This window comes from Xenopus laevis, chromosome 8S (genome assembly GCF_017654675.1).
Source record: "Xenopus laevis strain J_2021 chromosome 8S, Xenopus_laevis_v10.1, whole genome shotgun sequence".
Taxonomy (NCBI): domain Eukaryota; kingdom Metazoa; phylum Chordata; class Amphibia; order Anura; family Pipidae; genus Xenopus; species Xenopus laevis.
In genome coordinates this window covers 31,535,204-31,555,045 of record NC_054386.1, presented here as the reverse complement: position 1 = coordinate 31,555,045, position 19,842 = coordinate 31,535,204, and the positions used below count along the sequence as shown (strand labels likewise).

The window sequence follows — 19,842 nt, the reverse complement described above, 5'->3', positions numbered from 1 at the left end:
CTGGAACCTTTAATTCCAAGAGGCCCCTGTGCCAGGGGTTTCCAGTGGACAGTTACACACCACTTACTCTTCTTCTCTCTATACAGTGTTGCCAAATGCAGGCAGGTCTGACTTCAGAGTGAAGGACAGCTCTTACAGTGGGAAGAGATGAAGGTGCTAGGCAATGAAAGATCGGAGAGGGGTGAAGATCAACAGAGAGGGCTTACAATTTGGAGACAAAGACTAAACAAGGACAATTTGAAGAGAGTTGATTTTAATGTTTACTTCCCTGACAGTTCAGATTCTAAAAAAAGAGAAAAAACATGTTTTCTCTTTTGCAGGTCCATCTGGATAATTATCTGGGTATTTTCTCTTTATGGCTTCAATGGGTGATCAGTCTTGGATTATTCTCTGGGTATTTTCTCTTTTTATTTTCCTGGTCAGTCTCGGATGACTTTGTAATCTTTATGGACATGAATGATTTTTTTCCTTTTTACAACATCGCTTGAGCCATAGTAATTCCATGCATACTCAGGGGAGAGGAGTTTGGTTGGTTTGTGATAAAGGAAATATTTGTTTAAGTAGCTTTCGTCGTGCCATATTGCCTCAATATTTTTTGCCTTATCTGCCATCATAGCATTGTGGCAGAAGTTGGTCAGCTTGTAGACCTCTGTAACAGAACCTCCAAAGAAACATCCAGTGTAGTAAAAGTCTCCCTCGTCAACAGGAATGTAGGCTTCGGAGTCATTCCTACGCTCATTGGTGAATTGTTCACGCAATTTCCCAATGTAGCCATGATGTATGACTCCAAACAAATCACCTAATATCTCTACCTCCACATCATCCGTGAACTTCATGTCGGCGTCCAAACAAGCCAGGTAGTCAACCTCAGTGATTAATTTTTTATCAATATAGTCGCGAATCAATTGCATGTGCCTCATGGTGATGTCCTGCCAGCGTTCATAGCCTGAGATTTTCAGGATCACTAAGCTCCTGCCCTCTTTCACTGTGATTTTGGGGATGGCGCTGACATCATCAGTAAATACGTAATAATTGACCTTGTGTCCGGCCATGAAAAATTTTTCGGCAGTTTCAATTAAACTCTTGACAAAAATGTTGTATCTATAGAACACAAATGGAAATGTTTGGTAAAATAGAAATATCTATGAGCCAAATGATTTTATTAATCATTTAAAATTACAATATTTTTATATAAATTACATATAAATTAAGGAAACGTATGCCATAACAATTTCAAGTTATAATAAAATTATTATATAACATTATAGGATACATATATAGGAGAATACCACCCAAAATGATTATTTTTGCATAATGAAATAATTCTTAATGTGATTCTGTCATGATTTTTATGGTGTAGTTTTTATTTCTAAATTACATTGTTTACACTGCAAATAATTCACTCTACTATGTAAAATTTAATTCCTAACCCAGTAACGGAACTAGGTGGGGGCGGGTGCCCTGGTGCGGGCCGTGCAGCCGGGCCGCCCCCCCTCGTCCATGCGAATTTACTTTGCGGCTGCAGCCGACTCCAGCCGGCTGCAGTATGCGCGATCTGCCGGGGGGCCCTGCGGGGGTGCGGGCCCTGGCCCAATTGCACCCCCTGCTCCCCCGGTAGTTATGCCACTGTCCTAACCTAACAAGTGTATATTTTTAAAGTAGTAATATTGGTGTGTAGTCAGTCATCTCAGGTCATTTTACCTGGTCATGTGCTTGCAGAAAGAGCCAGGGCTGCACTATGGAACTGCTTTCTGACAGGCTATTGTTTCTCCTACTCAATGTAACTGAAGGAGTCGCAGAGGGACATGGGTTTTTACTATTGAGTGTTGTTCTTATATCTACCAGGGAGCTGTTATCTTGTGTTAGGAAGCTGCTATCTGGTTACCTTCCCGTTGTTCTTTTGTTAGGCTGCTGGGGGGAGGGAAGGGAGGGGGGTGATATCACTCCAGCTTGCAGTACAACAGTAAAGAGTGACTGAAGTTTATCAGAGCAAAAGTCACATGACTGGGGGCACCTAGGAAACTGACAATATGTCTAGCCCCATATCAGATTTCAAAATTAAATATAGAAAAATCAGTTTGCTCTTTTGAAAAATGGAATTCAGTACAGAAGTCTACTGCAGCAGCACTATTAACCAATGCGTTTTGAAAAAAACCATGTTTTTAAGTTATTAAAAAGAAGCAATTGTCTTTACATTACCAGCATTGATGATGCTAACCAGGTGGGTTAGCCAACTTTGCAGATCGAAAAAAATTTAACTAAAGGGTGGCGTAGTTAAACAACAGGCAGGCTATGATGGGACTAGGGTTGCCATCTGGCCAGTAAAAATGCCTGTTGATCCCAATGTTATTAATAGGGAAAAAAGCTTAATATATAGGAAGGCCATTTTTTTCTTCCAGAAAAGGGGGCAACCCTAGATGGGACAATGTAATTTTGGGGCAGGGCTTTAAAGTTTATGGTGGATCATTGAAGTAGGGGGTGTGGTGGTGATGTCCTAGGTCGGAACTAGGGCTGTTTATGGGAAGGTTTCAGATCATTAAAATAAGCAATGTTACATTGAACATCCCTTTTTTTGCATCATGTTTATTTCAAGAATCATATTAAGAGATTATTCTATGCTTTCATTTGACATTTCCCAACTTACTTTCTGACTGCAAACACTGTAAGGCCGATTCTGACATCTCTCTGGTGAAATTGTGCATTCAGAATTTTAAGGTCGTAGATGCCATCAAAAATTATTGGGGCCAGCCAAGGGGTTAATACCATGAAACTGGTTTTCCTGAAAGGCAGAACATTGGTGATGTTATTGCTTGCAAACTGGCATTTATATCTCTGATGATAAAGTAGTTTGGTTACTAGGAACTGTAACATTATTAACTTCTCCATTCCCCCACATTCTTTATGATCCCACCCTCCTTTAATGGTCTTTCACCTATCACTGTCAATAGCCTCCTAACTAAAAGTTGAACTACTTAAGAGCAGTAGTTTTTGCAATGGTTTTGCCATTCACCAATCATTGTATGAATGTTAAGGACTGCAAATACTGTAACTGTTCACCTCGTCCCTAACTGACCTTAGGTGGGATTTCTGGATTTTCTTCTCCCCATATCTGAACCTAAATGGCCTTAAACAAGAGCGTCCAGGAGTTTCCAGTTGAGCTAGAAGACATTTTACCAAAAGGTGGCATTTCTGAAGAACACAGAAGAGCCAGTAGCCATTTCCTCCAAATCTGTTCCTGATTAACCTTAATATTAGGCTTTCAGGACTGTTCAGGTAAGGCAACATCCAGGTGACCAACTGACCTTAGGTGGGATTTCTGGATTTTCTTCTCCCCATATCTGAACCTAAATGGCCTTAAACAAGAGCGTCCAGGAGTTTCCAGTTGAGCTAGAAGACATTTTACCAAAAGGTGGCATTTCTGAAGAACACAAAAGAGCCAGTAGCCATTTCCTCCAAATCTGTTCCTGATTAACCTTAATATTAGGCTTTCAGGACTGTTCAGGTAAGGCAACATCCATTCTTCCCAAAATCTCTCATAAACTGGACTTTATCTTGAGCATGGCCAAATATTGCTCTGGGCTTCCATAGGGCCAGACGTACAGTCTGGAGACCACTGCAGTAGAGTGCTACACACTTGGCTCTTGCTTAGCCTTTCTTCTTCTCTGCATCTATTGTTGGATTCTCATAGCTATGATTGGGGGTGATAGAACAGGTGAGAGTCCAGTCAGGGGCAAAGTAGCAGTTGGGAGCCTGAATTCATGTTGGGTTTGGGCAGATTACAAGTATGTTTGGATGTAACAGGGAAGATCACTGGCATAGTCAGGTATATATTATTTAGGTGACCATTTATTTCATCTTGTGATTTTATTCTAATTAGTTGCCAGGACCAATCACCTAGGCAGTCTTGTGTGAGCTAAGAACCCAACCTCCTTCCTTAGTGCCCTGCCAACAATTTGGCCTTGCATATCTCCTGAGTATTCGACCTCCTCTTGTCCAGATCAGAATGAATGTTTTCAACTAAACATAATTTTTACTTATTGATGTTGTTTTATCTTTCAGGTATTGGGTTCTGAATTTAAACTTTGTTGGCTGTTATACCTTTATTACCCTTGCAGTTTGAAAGAATAGCATATGAATGTTAGAGGAACAAGCTTTAGAGGGACAGCTTTCATGAGCAACAGTGAGGGGACAATTGATGAAGCAGACCTTGTGACTGCCCGGGGCCTAGGCAGTATAGGGGCCCACTGGGACACTGACTGATAAACAGTTTCTTGACTGTCTTTACAGTCTTTACAAACAAAGTTTTACACCCAAAATAAAGGGGGTTGGGCTAAAATCACTTTGCAGTAATCATATTTACCTAATTATAGTGACCATTTACCCCAGTTGCAATGAAATTCACAAAAAAAGAAAACTGCTTTAATATGAAAGAACTCACGGAGGCCTGAAGGGATTGGGCTGATCGTACACAATTCTGTAAATAAAGGAAGAATTTAATTACTTTCAATTTATTAACATCAATATGCAAGATAGTACTGATTGCCTGTGACTTTCTATTATTTTGACCAGATCAGACTTCTCCCATTTATTGTAATTTAAACAGACACATACAGCATATTCATTTGAGTGTGGGGGAACCCATTTGTTACAGAATCAAACAGAAAATCAGATTAGGAAACTGCAGGATTTTTTAGCATTAAAATCTTTACAGGATTTTTCAGAATGTATTAAAGATCAATGGAACTGGTTGATTGTGTCAAAAGCTTAAATCGATTCAAGTTGGTCAAGCCATAACTATCAAGGGCTGATTAATAGTTGCTTTGGCTCTGGGCTACTGTCACAATGGAAGCCCTTGGTCTGCCTCTTATTAAGAGTGGTGCTGCCTAGTCCTGCAGGAATAATGCTTGATAAACTTTATGGGAATTTAACCTTGATAATAAGTCTTATCAAATTTGCAAACAACATTATAATTTAACCTGCACAGAGACATTTACACTCAACCATTTCCCTGGTCATTCCCAAAAACCTGCCCACTTTTCACCAAGCCATAATAATTTATGACAATAAGCAGAAAGGTGGGAGGTATGCATTGACCTTCAACATTGATCATGTCAATGTTGAAGGTCTCACCCACGTGGCCGTTGTCCCCCAAAACAGAACTCACATTGTCTGACAAATTGCACCATATTTGTCTTGCCACTTTTTTCAAATTACACCAACCCCACTGGCCTCCAAGAAACCTACCAACTTTTCAGGACAATTATTATTAACATGTATTTATATAGCGCCAACATATTGTGTAGCACTGTATTTATTCAACACTATTCCACCAATACAGAGAGGTGGTGGAAGGCAATACAGCATCCTGAGTGTTGTGTAACATATATGACTAAATTCCCATCAAGGTACAGGCAGAATTCCTGACGAAGGGGGAACGCCCTCCGAAACGTTGTTTGACGCAATAAACATACCAGGGGTAGGGCCCCGGTTTAATTTGCTCAGTGTGCCAGGCCTTTTTTTCCTTACAGGCAGAATTCCTACCATGGGCCCAATGAAAGTGGAGACACTGAACTACCATAAAAGAGGCTTTGTTTCACTCTAAAGGCACATGGTATTGATGACATAAGGTGGAGCAGGTTTTCAGGCGGCATTATTTGTTCCACGTTTTCTGTCTGCAACTCTGCAAACAACTCACCCAACAGAGATCTCACATCTGATGGTGTTCAAATTCCTTACCTATTCATAAATGGTATACAACCATTTAGACATTCTACACTGGCTTGCCTCATGCCAGTTTAGGTTTAAGCTAGACTAAGCCATTTTGTCATGCCTCCCCAAATCTTTCCAGGACAGAGCCAATCACATGCAAACCCACGATCTCCACAAAACCTGCCCATTTTCCACTAAGCTACACCCCTTTTCTACCAATGCAGTGACAAGTAGAGTGCTATCGTTGTTGGTAGTCTCTCCTTATAGTTTAAAGTGAAACAGCTGCACAGATTTGCTGATACTCAAGGTCCTTACCTGTAAGAGGATACATCATTATATATTTTATGGCTGCAGCTGTGAATGTGGAGAAAAAAATAATTATTAAGGACACAGGATTGTATTTTTTTAATGTGCACCCCCTTTAAATGGTGGCTTGAGGGCTATCATTTATTAAAATTATACAAAATTATCACTAGAAAATAAATCTATAGCACATGTGGGAAAACACAAGACTTTATTAACTTAGCCTGTTAACATTTATAAGTAAGATACATTTACCTTTTAACACAGAAACAAAAATATGTAAATCTTAATATGATTCTGAGGAACTATAGGAAATTTATGCAGGAGAAGACGTAAAATTATTTTTCAAAAAAGTACTTCAATTTAAACTCATACCATGTCCAGCTAGAGTATGCAGTAAACAGTTTGCACTTGCCTTCTTTTGACAAATACCTGGAGTAAGTAGAGGAAATATCATGTGAATCTTTTGCAACATAATGAAAATGTGTATTTTGTTGCCAGTAATTAGAACCTATGGGGAGCAATTCTAGATTGGATCTTTATTTATTTCTTTAAAAATCCAAGGAGAGACTAAAGGACAAAGCAGTGGCTGTCAGACAATTTTTATGAAGGCTTTTTGGAGACCCAGTCTTTGTTCATAACAAGGTTACAGAAATAGATAATTTGTGGTGTATCAATCATTCAGCAACAACCCCAAGAATATCTAGTGCAGTGTTCAATCCCAATTTCACCCTATTGAACATTCTAGCTGGGCTTTCAAGGGTATCTATCTAAGCAAAGAGGCATAATACCCAAACTCCCCCAACTGTCCTTCGGATTGAGTCGGCTGCCACTGCTCCAGGCCCCTGGTAGGATCCAGCTCTACAGTTTGGGAACCACTGCCCTAGTGGTTGTGTGTAAACCTTATCTGGAGGTCCTCAGAAAAATCATGAATGAGCTGCAACCAATGATCCCTAAAGATGGGAGATTGCTTATTTTGAAGAATTTCTTGATGACCTCAGAAGATGGTTATACTGTACACCCCCTTGTAGGCACCTATACAATAGCACAGATAGTGATACAGATACAGCTGTGCCTATAGAGCTTTAGAATGCCATCACTTTGCAGCCAGACTGATAGTCGCTGCTGTGCTGCACTGGAGTGGAGGGCAAGACAGTGTTGGACTGGCCCACAGGGATACCAGGAAAACTCCCGGTGGGCCCAGATGTCAGTGGGCCTTCCTGCTTCTAAACATTTGGTCTATTTCATGGCCATTCCCATTCCTATGAGAACAAAGAGACGAAATAGATGGAATAATAGATTATATCATGTAAAGAAAAGAGACTAGGAGAAAATAGGCTGAGTGAGGAGAGGAATTATAATAGTACTGAGAGTGGGCCTCTGATCTAAGGTATTTTGGTGGGCCCCTGGTCTAAGGTTTTTGGGTGGGCCCCTGGTGTTCCAGTCCGACACTGGGGCAAGAGATCTACTTGGCTTTATATCTTGATCCAAGGGCATCACATTTACCATTATAAAATAGACACACTGTTGCCAAAAATGCCAAGGGTCTGGCTTTACATTTCCACCCCAGTTGTCTCCTAAGCAAGCTTGATTTTTTTCAGTTTGGGGATAAGTTTATAACAGATATATAGTGGTTTATGAACTTGTATAAATATCCCATATAGCAACATCACATGGTTCATTTTAAAGGAGAGTTAGGAGGTCTAAAAAAAGATTATGGCTAGAAATGCTTTATCTTATACACTGAACCAGCCCAATGTTGTTCGAAGGCCTTTGAAGCTGAATTATAATTAGGATTGCCACCTAACATATTAAAAAGACTTTCTGTGCCTACCTGAATTGTAATTATTATTATTTTCATTACAAATGATTCCCTTGTGGGAGCATAGCAGGTCATTTTATTTTATTCCAATAACTCACCAAGTGAAAGAAAAAAGTATAAAAAAAGAGATGAGTATAATCCACTTTTTTGCTTTGCCGATGATATTCCCTAGAACATAGAAAGATCACATATTAGACATATCAGAAACATAAATGTCTCTACTAGCATTTTTTTATGGTAGATAAAACCTTTACAAAAATCTAAAAAATGTAATGTGTTTTTGCATAAAGGGAAAAGAAAACCAATGTGGAGAGTTCCAAAAGTAGATGATTACCGTTATACACGGTGGGTCAGGTGCACTTGCCCCAGACCTTCAGCAGAGGGAGTATGCACATTAACATCAAAGCAGGATGGCACATACTGGACCATAAATAGTTGAAAAACAGGAGCCGGTTATTAAATGGTTAGGAAAAAAAATCATATTTTACTTTATTAAAATTAAGATAAAAGCCTGACGCGTTTCGTGTCACATGGGGCACTTGTAGCCTATGACTAGGTGTCCCCTGGTGACACAAAACATATCAGGCTTTTATATTGATTTTGGAAAATAAAATGCGATTTTTAACCATTTGATACATGGCTCTTGTTTTTCAGCTATTTATGGTCCGGTATGTACCATGATGTACTTTGATGTTTCAGTGTTTTAGCATAAGTATTCAATCAATGTGCTGTAATATTACGCAGACAAATACAAGAGATCATATAGGAAAAAAATGGATCAGCGCCTTTGGCAACGGAGTCGAACTCGCCAGAAACAAAGAAAGGGGGGAAAAAATGAATCGACATATAGTGTAGTATTTTTAGAAATAGTAGTTTCACACCAAGTGCTTGTGTACAGAGTTTCTATTTTGTTATATTAGTTCCCCTTTTCCAACTCCTCTTTATTTTAGTCCTCCACTTCGGGGGCTGTGCTTATATTTACTTTTCAACATGCATGTGAGTCTTCCACCAACAAATGGCTAAAGTGCCTACTTACAAGACTTTTACTTTTTCAATCCTCTGAGGAAGCTGATTGGACCAGCGAAACGCGTCAGGCAGTGGGGACAAGAAGCTGACAAGCAGGAACGCAACCACGAGGGATAGGAAAAGCCGGCTCTTTTATTCCTACCCCGAAAAGATCTGGGCAACCTGCAAAGGACAGCTGATTTTATAGAAATGTTTGTAAAATCCGATTAAAATGTGTGTGCAAAATCTTTTTATATTTTTTAATATTTATTAAAACGTACTACACAATATATGTCTCTATTCCATGTGGGAGTGATTGGATGAAGTAAGAAAAGAAGAAAGGGACGTAAAGCAATATTACATGCGAGCCAAATATTAAGGTCTTGTAAGAAGGCACTTTAGCCATCTCTTGGTGGAAGGCACAGAAGTTTGTCGTAAAGGGAAAGGAAAACACTATCATATGTGATTGAAAAAGTAAAAGTCTTGTAAGTAGGCACTTTAGCCATTTGTTGGTGGAAGACTCACATGCATGTTGAAAAGTAAATATAAGCACAGCCCCCGAAGTGGAGGACTAAAATAAAGAGGAGTTGGAAAAGGGGAACTAATATAACAAAATAGAAACTCTGTACACAAGCACTTGGTGTGAAACTACTATTTCTAAAAATACTACACTATATGTCGATTCATTTTTTCCCCCCTTTCTTTGTTTCTGGCGAGTTTGACTCTGTTGCCAAAGACGCTGATCCATTTTTTTCCTATATGAAGTATTCCACAGTTGAGAGACTGAATTAGGACCGGCAGGAGGAGACTAAACTAAAGGACTAACTTTTTTTATTTCTGGTGCATATTTTGCATTCTGTGCAGTGTATTGCATTTAGAGAATTTCTGTGTAAATACAAGAGATCCTCTGCACTCAAGCCATTATCAATATATTAAGGACATTGAAACAATTTGTACCTTTAGCTACTAAAAATGCCTTACCCTTTAAACAAAAGATGGATTGTTTGTCCATATATTGCAATATATTCAAGCTGGCCAACTATGTCAAAGTCATCTCCGGTTTGGCCAGTTCCTACACTCAACTTGCATCTGATTCATTAAACATTCTATTGCTTCATTATACATTTTATAAAGGGACTAAGTTTTACCCGCAACTTACTTGCTGCTTTCAAAGTAAAAGTCCCAAACTTGGTTGCCCTTTTTTTGGCTACCAGTGGGATCATCTGACTTTAGCTGGAAAGCGTGGGAGCTACAACATGGAGTAGGTCACTGCTCCTGTATAAATTATAAGAAACAAGGGAAAGTTGTGCTCACCACTAATTTTTAAAAACACTAAACGGGGGTGCAATGAGATTGTGAGCACAAAATGATGTGGTCACAACCTCATTGCACCCCCGCTATAATGTTTTAAAAATTAGTGGTGAGCACAACTTTCCCTTGTTTGTTGTAATATTCCGCAGAAATTTGACAACAAATTTGACAACAAATTTCAGCTTAATTGTCAACTGGATTCAGGGTTTTGAGCTGAGGGCATTGACAATTTTGTCCTTGCACCTCTGACGTTATTTTGGCCTAAACGTTTGCTATTGTTGTTCTGCTAATAGATGACATGCTCATAGCTTTAGAAACCTAAAATAGGTTCTATATATATATATATATATAAATATATTTCGCCATAAATTCTTCCTACGTACACAGGTTGCACAATCCATAAAATAAATAACCTATGCCTATCTCAACCCTATCTCCTGTTGGAGTTGGCATTTTTTGTAATCATCTATTACACAATATTGCTCTCCTGAAACCTGCTCTTCATAGTAGCATCATAGAACATCTTGTTCTGCCTATCCAGGTGGAGAGTTCCACTCTGCTCTCCCTCTCAATGCATTCAGGTCTACTTGAGACTTGCATTCAGGTCTACTTGAGACATCACTTTTAGTGGGCTAACACAGCACTGTGGATTACTGTGGATTTTATTACAGACCAGAAACCCCATTCTGCATTGGGTTTTACAGACCAGAAAGCCTATTCTCCATTAGTTTTACAAACCAGAAAGCCCATTCTCCAATGGTTTTACAGACCAGAAAACCCATTCTCCATTGGTTTTGCAGACACACTGGGGCTCATTTATCAACACTGGGCAGATTTGCCCATGGACAGTTACCTATAGCAACCAATCAGTGATTATCTTTTTGAAGCCAGCTGCAAGTAGAACAATGAATGCAGCAATCTGATTGGTTGTTATGAGTTACTGCCCATGGGCAAATTTGCCCAGTGTTGATAAATGACCCCCACTGTCACACTGTCAAGACCAGAGACATATATATCTGCACTGGGATACCAAGTCCCTTAACATCATAATCTTGACACCAGATCATCACAATGTTATTGCCAAGCCCAATTCCCTTCCTGTTTTTTTTTTTTATCCAAGTCAGGGAGTTCAAAGGAGAATCTGCATACATAGAATTTTATTCTCATTAACTTTTCATGGAATGGACATAGGTTGCCCTACAGCAATTCTGCTTCCTGTATGACAAGGAGAAAAGTGCTAAAAAAACAACATGGTGGATGTTGGCCTTTTTTGCACTTTGCACTGTAAATGACCGGTTTATTGCTTTGTATAGTGCTTTTAAGACTACACATCAACAACAAAAATTTAAATGAACGATTTGTATTTAATGGTCATATTCGATTATTACAAATTCATATACAATATACGGTGTATATATTCTATGTATTGTAATTGCAATCATGTACTATTAGGAATAGTGAAACTCAGATTAAAGGAGCAGTAACACCAAAAAATTAAAGTGTTTTAAAAGAAAGACAATATAATGTACGGTTGCTCTGCACTGGTACAGAAAAACAACTATAGCTTATACAGTAACAAGCTTCTGCGTAGCCATGGGGGCAGCCATTCAAGCACAGGACACAGAGTAGATAAGTTCTGATGAACCCCATTGTATCCTACCGAGTAAATCTGTTATTTGCTGTGTATCCTGTGGCTTTTCTGCTTTTTCAGCTCTGAATGGCTGCACAGCAGCTTGTTTATATAAACTATAGATGTTTTTCTGAAGCAAATACATCCGTTTTACCAGTGTTGCACAATAGTACATTATAATTTCATTACTTTAAGACACTTTAGTTTTTTTGGTTTTATTGTTCCTTAGTACGGTATAAGAGATTACCCTTGAGAACAGTGATTTGCAAGAAGAACCAGTAGCATTAATCTGAATATACTCAATTCTGTAGCAAAGGTTCTTGCATATTATTTAGATTAGATTTAATATCTTATTATTATAGTTAATAAACATAAACATAATGAATAAACATAAACATTGAAAAGGAAAAGAACAAGACATGTCGACTCGTCATCTTTGTAATTACAATCCACACCCATATAAATTGGTTAACTAGCGATCTTTTATAGCATTGTATTACACAATGGTTCTGCCGGGGGGGGGCAGATTTATGCCTCTCGTCAGTGGAAGCTCTGATATACAAACTAACGTTTCATAGCAAAAAATTATTTGTTCCAATTGTCTGTCATTTTTTGCTGGGTGCTGTAGTTTAGAACAGCTGCTGAACTCCAACAGAAAATCACTGACTTCAGCTGCTTAATCCATCAGAATTTCCCAAATCCAATGTTCATAAATTTGTCCAATAGAGACATATCAAGTTGCTGCAGTAAAAGCCTACCCCTACGATGCTTTATCGTGCTATTTATTGATTTGGGGTTCCAGGCAGCTGCCTGTAGTCTAGGCGGGGAGCTTGTTGCTAGTGTTGGGGTGCCCATCCTCAAACACTTTACATAGAAAGTGTGATTCTGTAAAATAGAATAAGGGATGAATAGCAAGTGCCTATCAGGATGTCAAAAGAGAGGAGCCCTTATGGTTGCAGCCCCGATGGGCCCTCAATGCTGCAGCAACTGGCTTGCTTTCCAAGGTTAAACCTCCCAAATGGTTGTCCTTTTTATTGGCCAGCACTGGGATCACCTGACTGTAGCTGGAAACTTGCTTGATTTCCAAAGTTATAGCTCCCAATTGGTTGTCATTTTATTGGCCAGCACTAGTATCACCTGATTATTGTTGGAAATGATAGGAACTTTCTTTGATGGCCAAGGTTAAAGCTCCCAAATGGTTGTCCTTTTTATTGGCCAGCACTGGGATCACCTAACTATATCTGGAAACTGCCATTTAAGTAGCATCCTGCCTGAATCTGAACCAGGGAATCTATGCATGCGGTGTGGTTTCCCTGTCACTTCTCTATTTGAGCTGTCTGCTGGGTTTCTGGTTCACTTCAATAATATCCTTATTGTTCTAGGCAGGAATGCCCGCTATAGGTGGTTTCTATTAACCCATACCTGATCTATATATCCAATTGTCAAGCCTATCCCTACCTCTCAGTTCCTTTCATGCCTATTATAGGTTCTGGGAGTGCGTCTGTTCTACTAATCTGATTCTGACCCCTGCCTGTATCCTGACTTTGACTCAACTCTGCCTGGACCGACCTTCATTACCTGCTTGACTCCTCTTCCAGATCTTGACTTTGTACTGTGCTGTTGTTCTGGGTTTGACCTGGCCTGTCTGACTCTGATTCTTGTAAGCTAGCTCAGTTCTCATCATACTATCTTGTTCGCTTTCTTGCTCAGAACCTTTGCCCTGGTCCTCTCACTTTAAGACATGGTGGCACCCAAGCAGTTGCTTAATAGAGTAACAGAAAAGTATTACATAGGGGCATGTTTACTAACATTGGAGATAAATATCTGGAGAGATTTCTGGAGATGTTGCCCATAGCAACCAATCAGATCTTTGCTTTTGTTTTCTAACTTGGCTGTGGCTGTTTAAATCTAATTGCTGATTGGTTGCCATGGGCAACATCTCCAGAAATCTCTCCAGATATTTATCTCCAATGTTAGTAAACATGCCCCTAAGTATCCTCACACCCGCAAGTTAAATAACCATATTGTATCTATACTTGAAGCATTTGAGGAGTTGCCCAGTGGAAACAATTGTATCAACTGTCTCCACCCTGCAGTCCTCCAGTTAACTAGTTCAGGTGCTTAGAAAATTTACTCTTTAAAATTCAACTTTTATTTCACTCACTTAAAAAAGCAGACCACGCTGCCTGATACACACAACACAACGCTGAAAATCCATTTCAGAGAAGCTGGACCATGTCCATAAAAATACACACACTTTAAAAACATAGGATGGACGAGTGGGGATATTACACAGTGGTAATTGGCCAGCCACAGACCATAATAGTATTCAAAATAAATTAACTACAAGCCAAATCGCTTCAAAATTCAGATTAACCTGTTTTTAGCCATTCTTGTGGCAAAGTATCACACAGATTACCCACACCTCCCTTCATTGTTTTCCCCAGAAATAACTACCTGGCTACGTTGGGAGCGTGTAGGAGCTGGTCCCCTACCGTCCACCTATGCCTCCCGACGCGTTTCACCGGCTATCCGGCTTCTTCAGGGGCATAAGTAAGTTGCACGTGTTCAGTGCGGGTTTAAATAGGGTTCCGGTTTCCTCGCAAGTTTGGATGCGCCTTCACTTCCGCATACGTCACCGCAGTCATGTGACGTTGGATTGCTGCCAGACGATCGGTTCAGCGCTGCTTATGACCAATATGCGCATGCGTTTCCCTGCATGTGAATCAGCCAATGATGTAATCATTACTTGCTATTAGTTAGAAAAGTGCGTTCGCAGAATATGTTGAGTGTCTGAACTTCAGCCAAATTTATTTACTGGTATGTGGATGTAATAATCCATTTATGCCCATAATAAGTATTTTACAATGCCAAAATATATTATTTAATTATTGTAGCTCATTTCGCTTGAGACATTACTAGTTATATAGTGTTGGACACACCAGATAAACAATACATATTTTATATATATAAATATAGTTTAAAGGCATAAGTAATACCAAACTTACAAAACAAGATGGAATGAACCCAAGTTGAATTTACTCAATAATGTTATAATTATTAGAATTATTAATGATTTAGAGAGAAAAAAATAAATAAAAAATCATAATACTAAATAAAGTGATACTACATGTTGTACTATAGGAAGGGGCTAAATGTAAAGCCTTCATTCAGGCCTGCAGGTACCTTGGTATTTAACCAGTAAATCCATTCCGCTTCACATTGAAGCAATTTATTGTCTATGTCCCCAATTCTGGTAGTAGATTTAATGTGTTCCACAGCAGTGAACTTCATTACTCCATTATCTCCGTTATGATAAAGATTAATGTGATTGGCGACTGATGTGTTCCTTTTGTTACGTACATCTCCCACATCTCCTAAACTCCCTCTTTGTTTTTCCTACATATCTCTTGCCACATGCACACTCCATGACATATATTACCCCCGTGGTCGTACAATTCATAAACTGTTTAATGATGTATTCATTTGTATCGAGTCTGCCTAGGAATTTGGTGCTCTTACATACATATGGGCAAGCTAGGCAGTCCCCACATCTATAACATCCCTTGGTATTTCATGATAACCAAGAGGATTGTACCGGATTCTTATAATGGCTTTGTATAAGTCTATCCTTTAGGTTTTTACTTTGTCTATAGGTTATTTGGGGGCAGTTTCCAATGACTTCTTTGAGATCTTCATCTTGTGCCAATGTTTTTGTAGGATATTGGAGATTTCTCAATATTGTCCGCTAAAGTCACCAATAAGTCTTATTTGATGTTGTTTTTTATTTGTTGACTGTTCCAATTCTTTATTATTGTTCTTTCTGGGGATTAACAAATTACTTCGATCTGATTCCAGGGCTCTTTTATATGCTCTTTTCAGACAATTATGACTATATCCCCTTTGTTTGAACCTGTCATAGAGTTTCTTCACTTCAATTTTGAAGTTACCTAGAGTGCTACATAACCTTCTAACCCGAAGGTATTGTCCTGTGGGTATCCCCTTAATTAGATAACTTGGATGTTGACTGTTAGCGTGTAACAGATTATTGGTGGCAGTGTTTTTCCTATAGACCGAAGTCTGGAGGTTGTTCTCTTTATCTTGATAGATATGAATATCTAGGAAATTGACTGCCTCATAACTGATTTCTGAAGTGACACGTAAATTAATTGTATTTGTATTCAATTTTTTGGGTGGAGACAGTTGATACAATTGTTTCCACTGGGCAACTCCTCAAATGGTGGCACCCAAGTAGCAAGCTCCACCCAAAGCCAAAAGTGGCTGTTATAGGCAGAACTGTGAGCTGCGACCGGGACCATGGCAATTGTTTTCGGTTTTGGATTGGTAGTTAATATATAATTTATTCCTGGAATAATGTGAAAACAGAGTTCCCAGGAACCTGATGGTGTGAGTCCTGAGGAACACGAGTTAACGTCTGGAATATTGCACCTTATCTACTATAAATGCCAACTAAGATATAGTTAATGCTTATCAGAAGCAAACAATCTTATTGGTTTACTGAAGGTTTCAATATTTTTTAGTCAATTTAAAGTACAGAGATCCAAATTATGGAAAGGTCACTTATCCTGATGTTGCCCTATTCTGCTACTGCAGGCAATCTAGCATTGATCTTCTTTGTGGTGCTACAGCAGTCCTGTGTCTCCGCTACAGGGGATAGCAGGTACACTATGATTCGACGTGCCTCCACCAGGATCAGGACAGAGTGGGCTGTGATAACCCTCCCTGGGAACTTCCTGGTTCAATCACATACACAGAGGAAAGGTTAATGGGATTATTTGCAGGACACTGTACCTGTAAATAACCATAATGCATACAGCCTGCCAGACACAGGCCTGGATTTACAAACCGGGTGCCCCTAGGCAGTCTCTGCTTGTTGAGCCCAGTCCCGCTTCCCCTTCCTGTGCATGTGCAGGATGTCGAGTACAGCACAGCACTGGAGACTGGCGAATGGCGAATGGAAGATGTCAGGTTCAGGTTTGGGATTTGGCCTTTTTCAGCAGGATTCGGCCAAATCCTTGTGCCTGGCCGAACTGAATCCTAATGTGCATATGCAAATTAGGGGCGGGTAGGAAATCAGGTGAATTTGGATCCGGTTTGGTATTTGGCCTAATCTTTCATGAAGGATTCGGGGATTTGGCCAAATCCAAAATAGTGGATTTGGTGCATCCCAACCCAAGTTTTCATCCATTCTACCAGTCTGAGCTCTCAACAACTTCATCCTCACCTCAACCCACCCTTACGCTTCTACTGGTTTACTTGTTTGCACTACACATTTATTGCCAATGTCTTGTCAATGGACAGAACCTCTACTACTTTACAAGTTATCCCACCTGAAATCGAACTCCCCTCTGTTTACGACTGTAAGCTCTATCGTGCAGGGCCTTCCCCTACTCTATTTTGAAGCTATGCAAGCGCAACACTGGGTATCTCCTTCAGTAATATGTCACTGTATGTAAGTGTATACATACTGTATAATATACAAGAGGGGGTATGTCGTCTATGGGCAGTGGGGTTGCCATCTTACTTATTTTCGCTGCTATCTTGCACCAGTTGAAGCTGATCTGGACCAGGGGCGATCCTGGCCCCTCTGCCGCCTGAAAAAGCAGCAGTTGCTGCTGCCCCCCCTCCCCCGGAAATTCTCACCTAAAGTACAAGGAGCAGCATTTTTGCTGCCCTTGGTACCTAGTGGGGTGCTGCTGCCTGAGGCGACAGCCTCAACTCGCCTCATTGGCGAAGCACCCCTGATCTGGACTCTGGAGTGCATTTTGGAGAAGAGGACATGAAGCAGTCAAAAAATGGCACCCACCCAACCCTGCTGACTATTATTACTATTATTTACAAGCAGGGACTATGGTGCTTTTCAGGAGGGAGAAAAGTGGACTCCGAAGCCTAGAATTTTAAAAATGGTTTAATTCTCCCTTAAATGAGTTGTTCACCTTTTAGTTAACTTTTAGTTTGAGTAGAGAGGGATATTCTGAGAAAATTTGCAATTGGTTTTAATTTTTTTATGGTTTTCGAGTTATTTAACTTTTTATTCAGCAGCTCTCCAGTCTGTAATGACAGCAATATGGTTGCTAGGATCCAAATCCCCCTAGCAACCATACATTGATCTGAATAAAAGACTGGGATATGAATAGGAGGGGCCTGAATAGAAAGATTGGTGATTAAAAGTAACAATAACAATAAATGTGTAGCCTTCACAGCATTTGTTTTTTTAGATGTAGAAATGGAAATATATATAATAAATCCTGTAAGAATGTTTCTTTTTATATGCAAGATTGAACTGCACCCAAGCTACCATTGCTGTATGTGCTGACATATATCGACTTACTTACTTACTAAACATATATATGAATTTTGTTTGGCCTCTGCAGTTACAGTCATTGTTAATGTTCCTTAATAACACAAAAGAAAACAGGAACTTACCTTTCCTGGAGAGCATAGGGAAAATGTTTCGCCCAATTCCAGTGCCAAAAATCTCCCTTATGCTATTTTTCTTTCATACGAGTCGAACCAACATGAATGCAAACCACTTACTCCACTGGGATAAGCCCAGACTATGAACACATAGACAATTCACAGGGATAAATCTGCAGAAGCACTCCTCCCATTTTTCATAAGAGGGAATGAAGCAATCAAATTCCCCACACAGACAAAATGTAGATCGACGACTTTAGGAAATCTGGAATTTCAATTCCCATTTCAAGCTTCGAAAGTTGCCGATACATGTTTTATACAACCCTGTGGGGATATGGCATCTAGTATATACACTTAGCGGCAGTAGTAAATACACTTAGGGGGAGATTTACTAAGGGCCGAAGTGAATTAGAGGGAATTTTTAAAAATTCTAAAGCCGAAGTAATTTTTTGGATACTTCGACCATCGAATAGGATACTACGACTTTGACTTCGCATTCGATTCGAAGTAAAATAGTTCTAATATTCGACCATTTGATAATCGAAGTACTGTCTCTTTAAAAAAACGTCGATTTCAATACTTCGCCAAATTAAACCTGCCAAAGTGCTATGTTAGCCTATGGGGACCTTCTAGAGCAGTTTTCTACGTTTTTTGAAGTCGAAGAAAAATTGTTCGATCGATGGATGAAAACCTTTGAATTTGTTCGTTTCGAAGGATTTCATAGAACGATCGAACGTTTTTACTTCGACCGGAAACCGGTCAAATTCGGTGAAAAAACGTTGACTTTGTTTTTCTAAGTCAAAGTAAAGCCATTCGATGGTCGAATTTTGAAATATTTATCACTTCGAAATGTCCCACAGGCCCTCAACCAACATATGTGCTCGCAACAACCTGATGCAACGCATCTCTCTCTTTTTTTTTTTTTTAGAGGTAAGTTTTATTGTTTTTACAATATAAAACAAACAACCCAAAACAGAATTAGTAGACGGTTCTCAGTTGTGATTGGTTACAATGAGTACAGTTTTGTTGGTGCAGGTGCAGTGTCATGCCTTTAACAAGTTATTGATTCTAACAACTGTTAGTGTCTATGTGGGTGTCAGAGATAAAAAGCAGCAAATGTAGGTCATGTGTTGTCCAGGGAGTCTAAGTCGCCCCCACACTTTGTTTTGTCTGTTGCCCCTCTTGTTTCATACGTCAGTTTGATCAGTGGAAGAGCTCCATCTACTAGCCGTCTCCAGAAGGGTGTGGTAGGAGGGGTATTCCCCATCCAGTGCATGATCATTGTTTTTTTTTTGCATAAAACATGAGGGAGCTCAACCAAGTTCTAGCCGTGTTAGTGGGTATTACATTTTCAATCACTCCCAATAAGCAGACCACCAGATCAACTATCTGTGGTGTGCCCAGTTCAATGGCTAGTGTTTCCATTACGTTGGTCCGGAATGTCGTTACTGGGGGGCAGGACCTGATCATGTGAATAAAATTGGCACCTGGGGATTTACATCAGGGGCACAGATCATCTTGGCTTTTCCCAATTTTTTTCATTTTGAGAGGGTTTATATAAACTTAATGAAGGACCATATATTGTATCAGTCTGTCTCTTATCGAGATTAAAAAATCTGTAGGC

At 39.6% G+C, this 19,842-nt stretch overlaps 1 protein-coding gene across 1 annotated transcript; it reads right to left on the bottom strand.

Moving 5' to 3' along the window:
• Nucleotides 1–236: 236 nt before the first annotated feature.
• Nucleotides 237–18,335, bottom strand: abo.6.S (ABO blood group (transferase A, alpha 1-3-N-acetylgalactosaminyltransferase; transferase B, alpha 1-3-galactosyltransferase) gene 6 S homeolog). The gene is made up of 7 exons (XM_018232619.2): nt 18,228–18,335; nt 7,933–8,002; nt 6,388–6,444; nt 6,025–6,063; nt 4,439–4,474; nt 2,645–2,779; nt 237–1,101 (listed from the first exon to the last, which is right to left on the bottom strand). Exons 1-7 carry the CDS (start codon nt 18,241–18,243, stop codon nt 420–422), a joined length of 1,035 nt encoding a protein of 344 aa, XP_018088108.2. The 5' UTR covers nt 18,244–18,335; the 3' UTR covers nt 237–419.
• Nucleotides 18,336–19,842: the final 1,507 nt, after the last annotated feature.

What these genes read in the sequence shown, in the direction of transcription:
- abo.6.S (XM_018232619.2), bottom strand. An exon ending in ATACTTTTTTCTTTCACTTG is followed by an intron (nt 6,445 to 7,932) that starts GTGAGTTATTGG and finishes TACTTACTCCAG; the next exon opens with GTATTTGTCAAAAGAAGGCA. An exon ending in ACAGTGTTTGCAGTCAGAAA is followed by an intron (nt 1,102 to 2,644) that starts GTAAGTTGGGAA and finishes TGTGTTCTATAG; the next exon opens with ATACAACATTTTTGTCAAGA.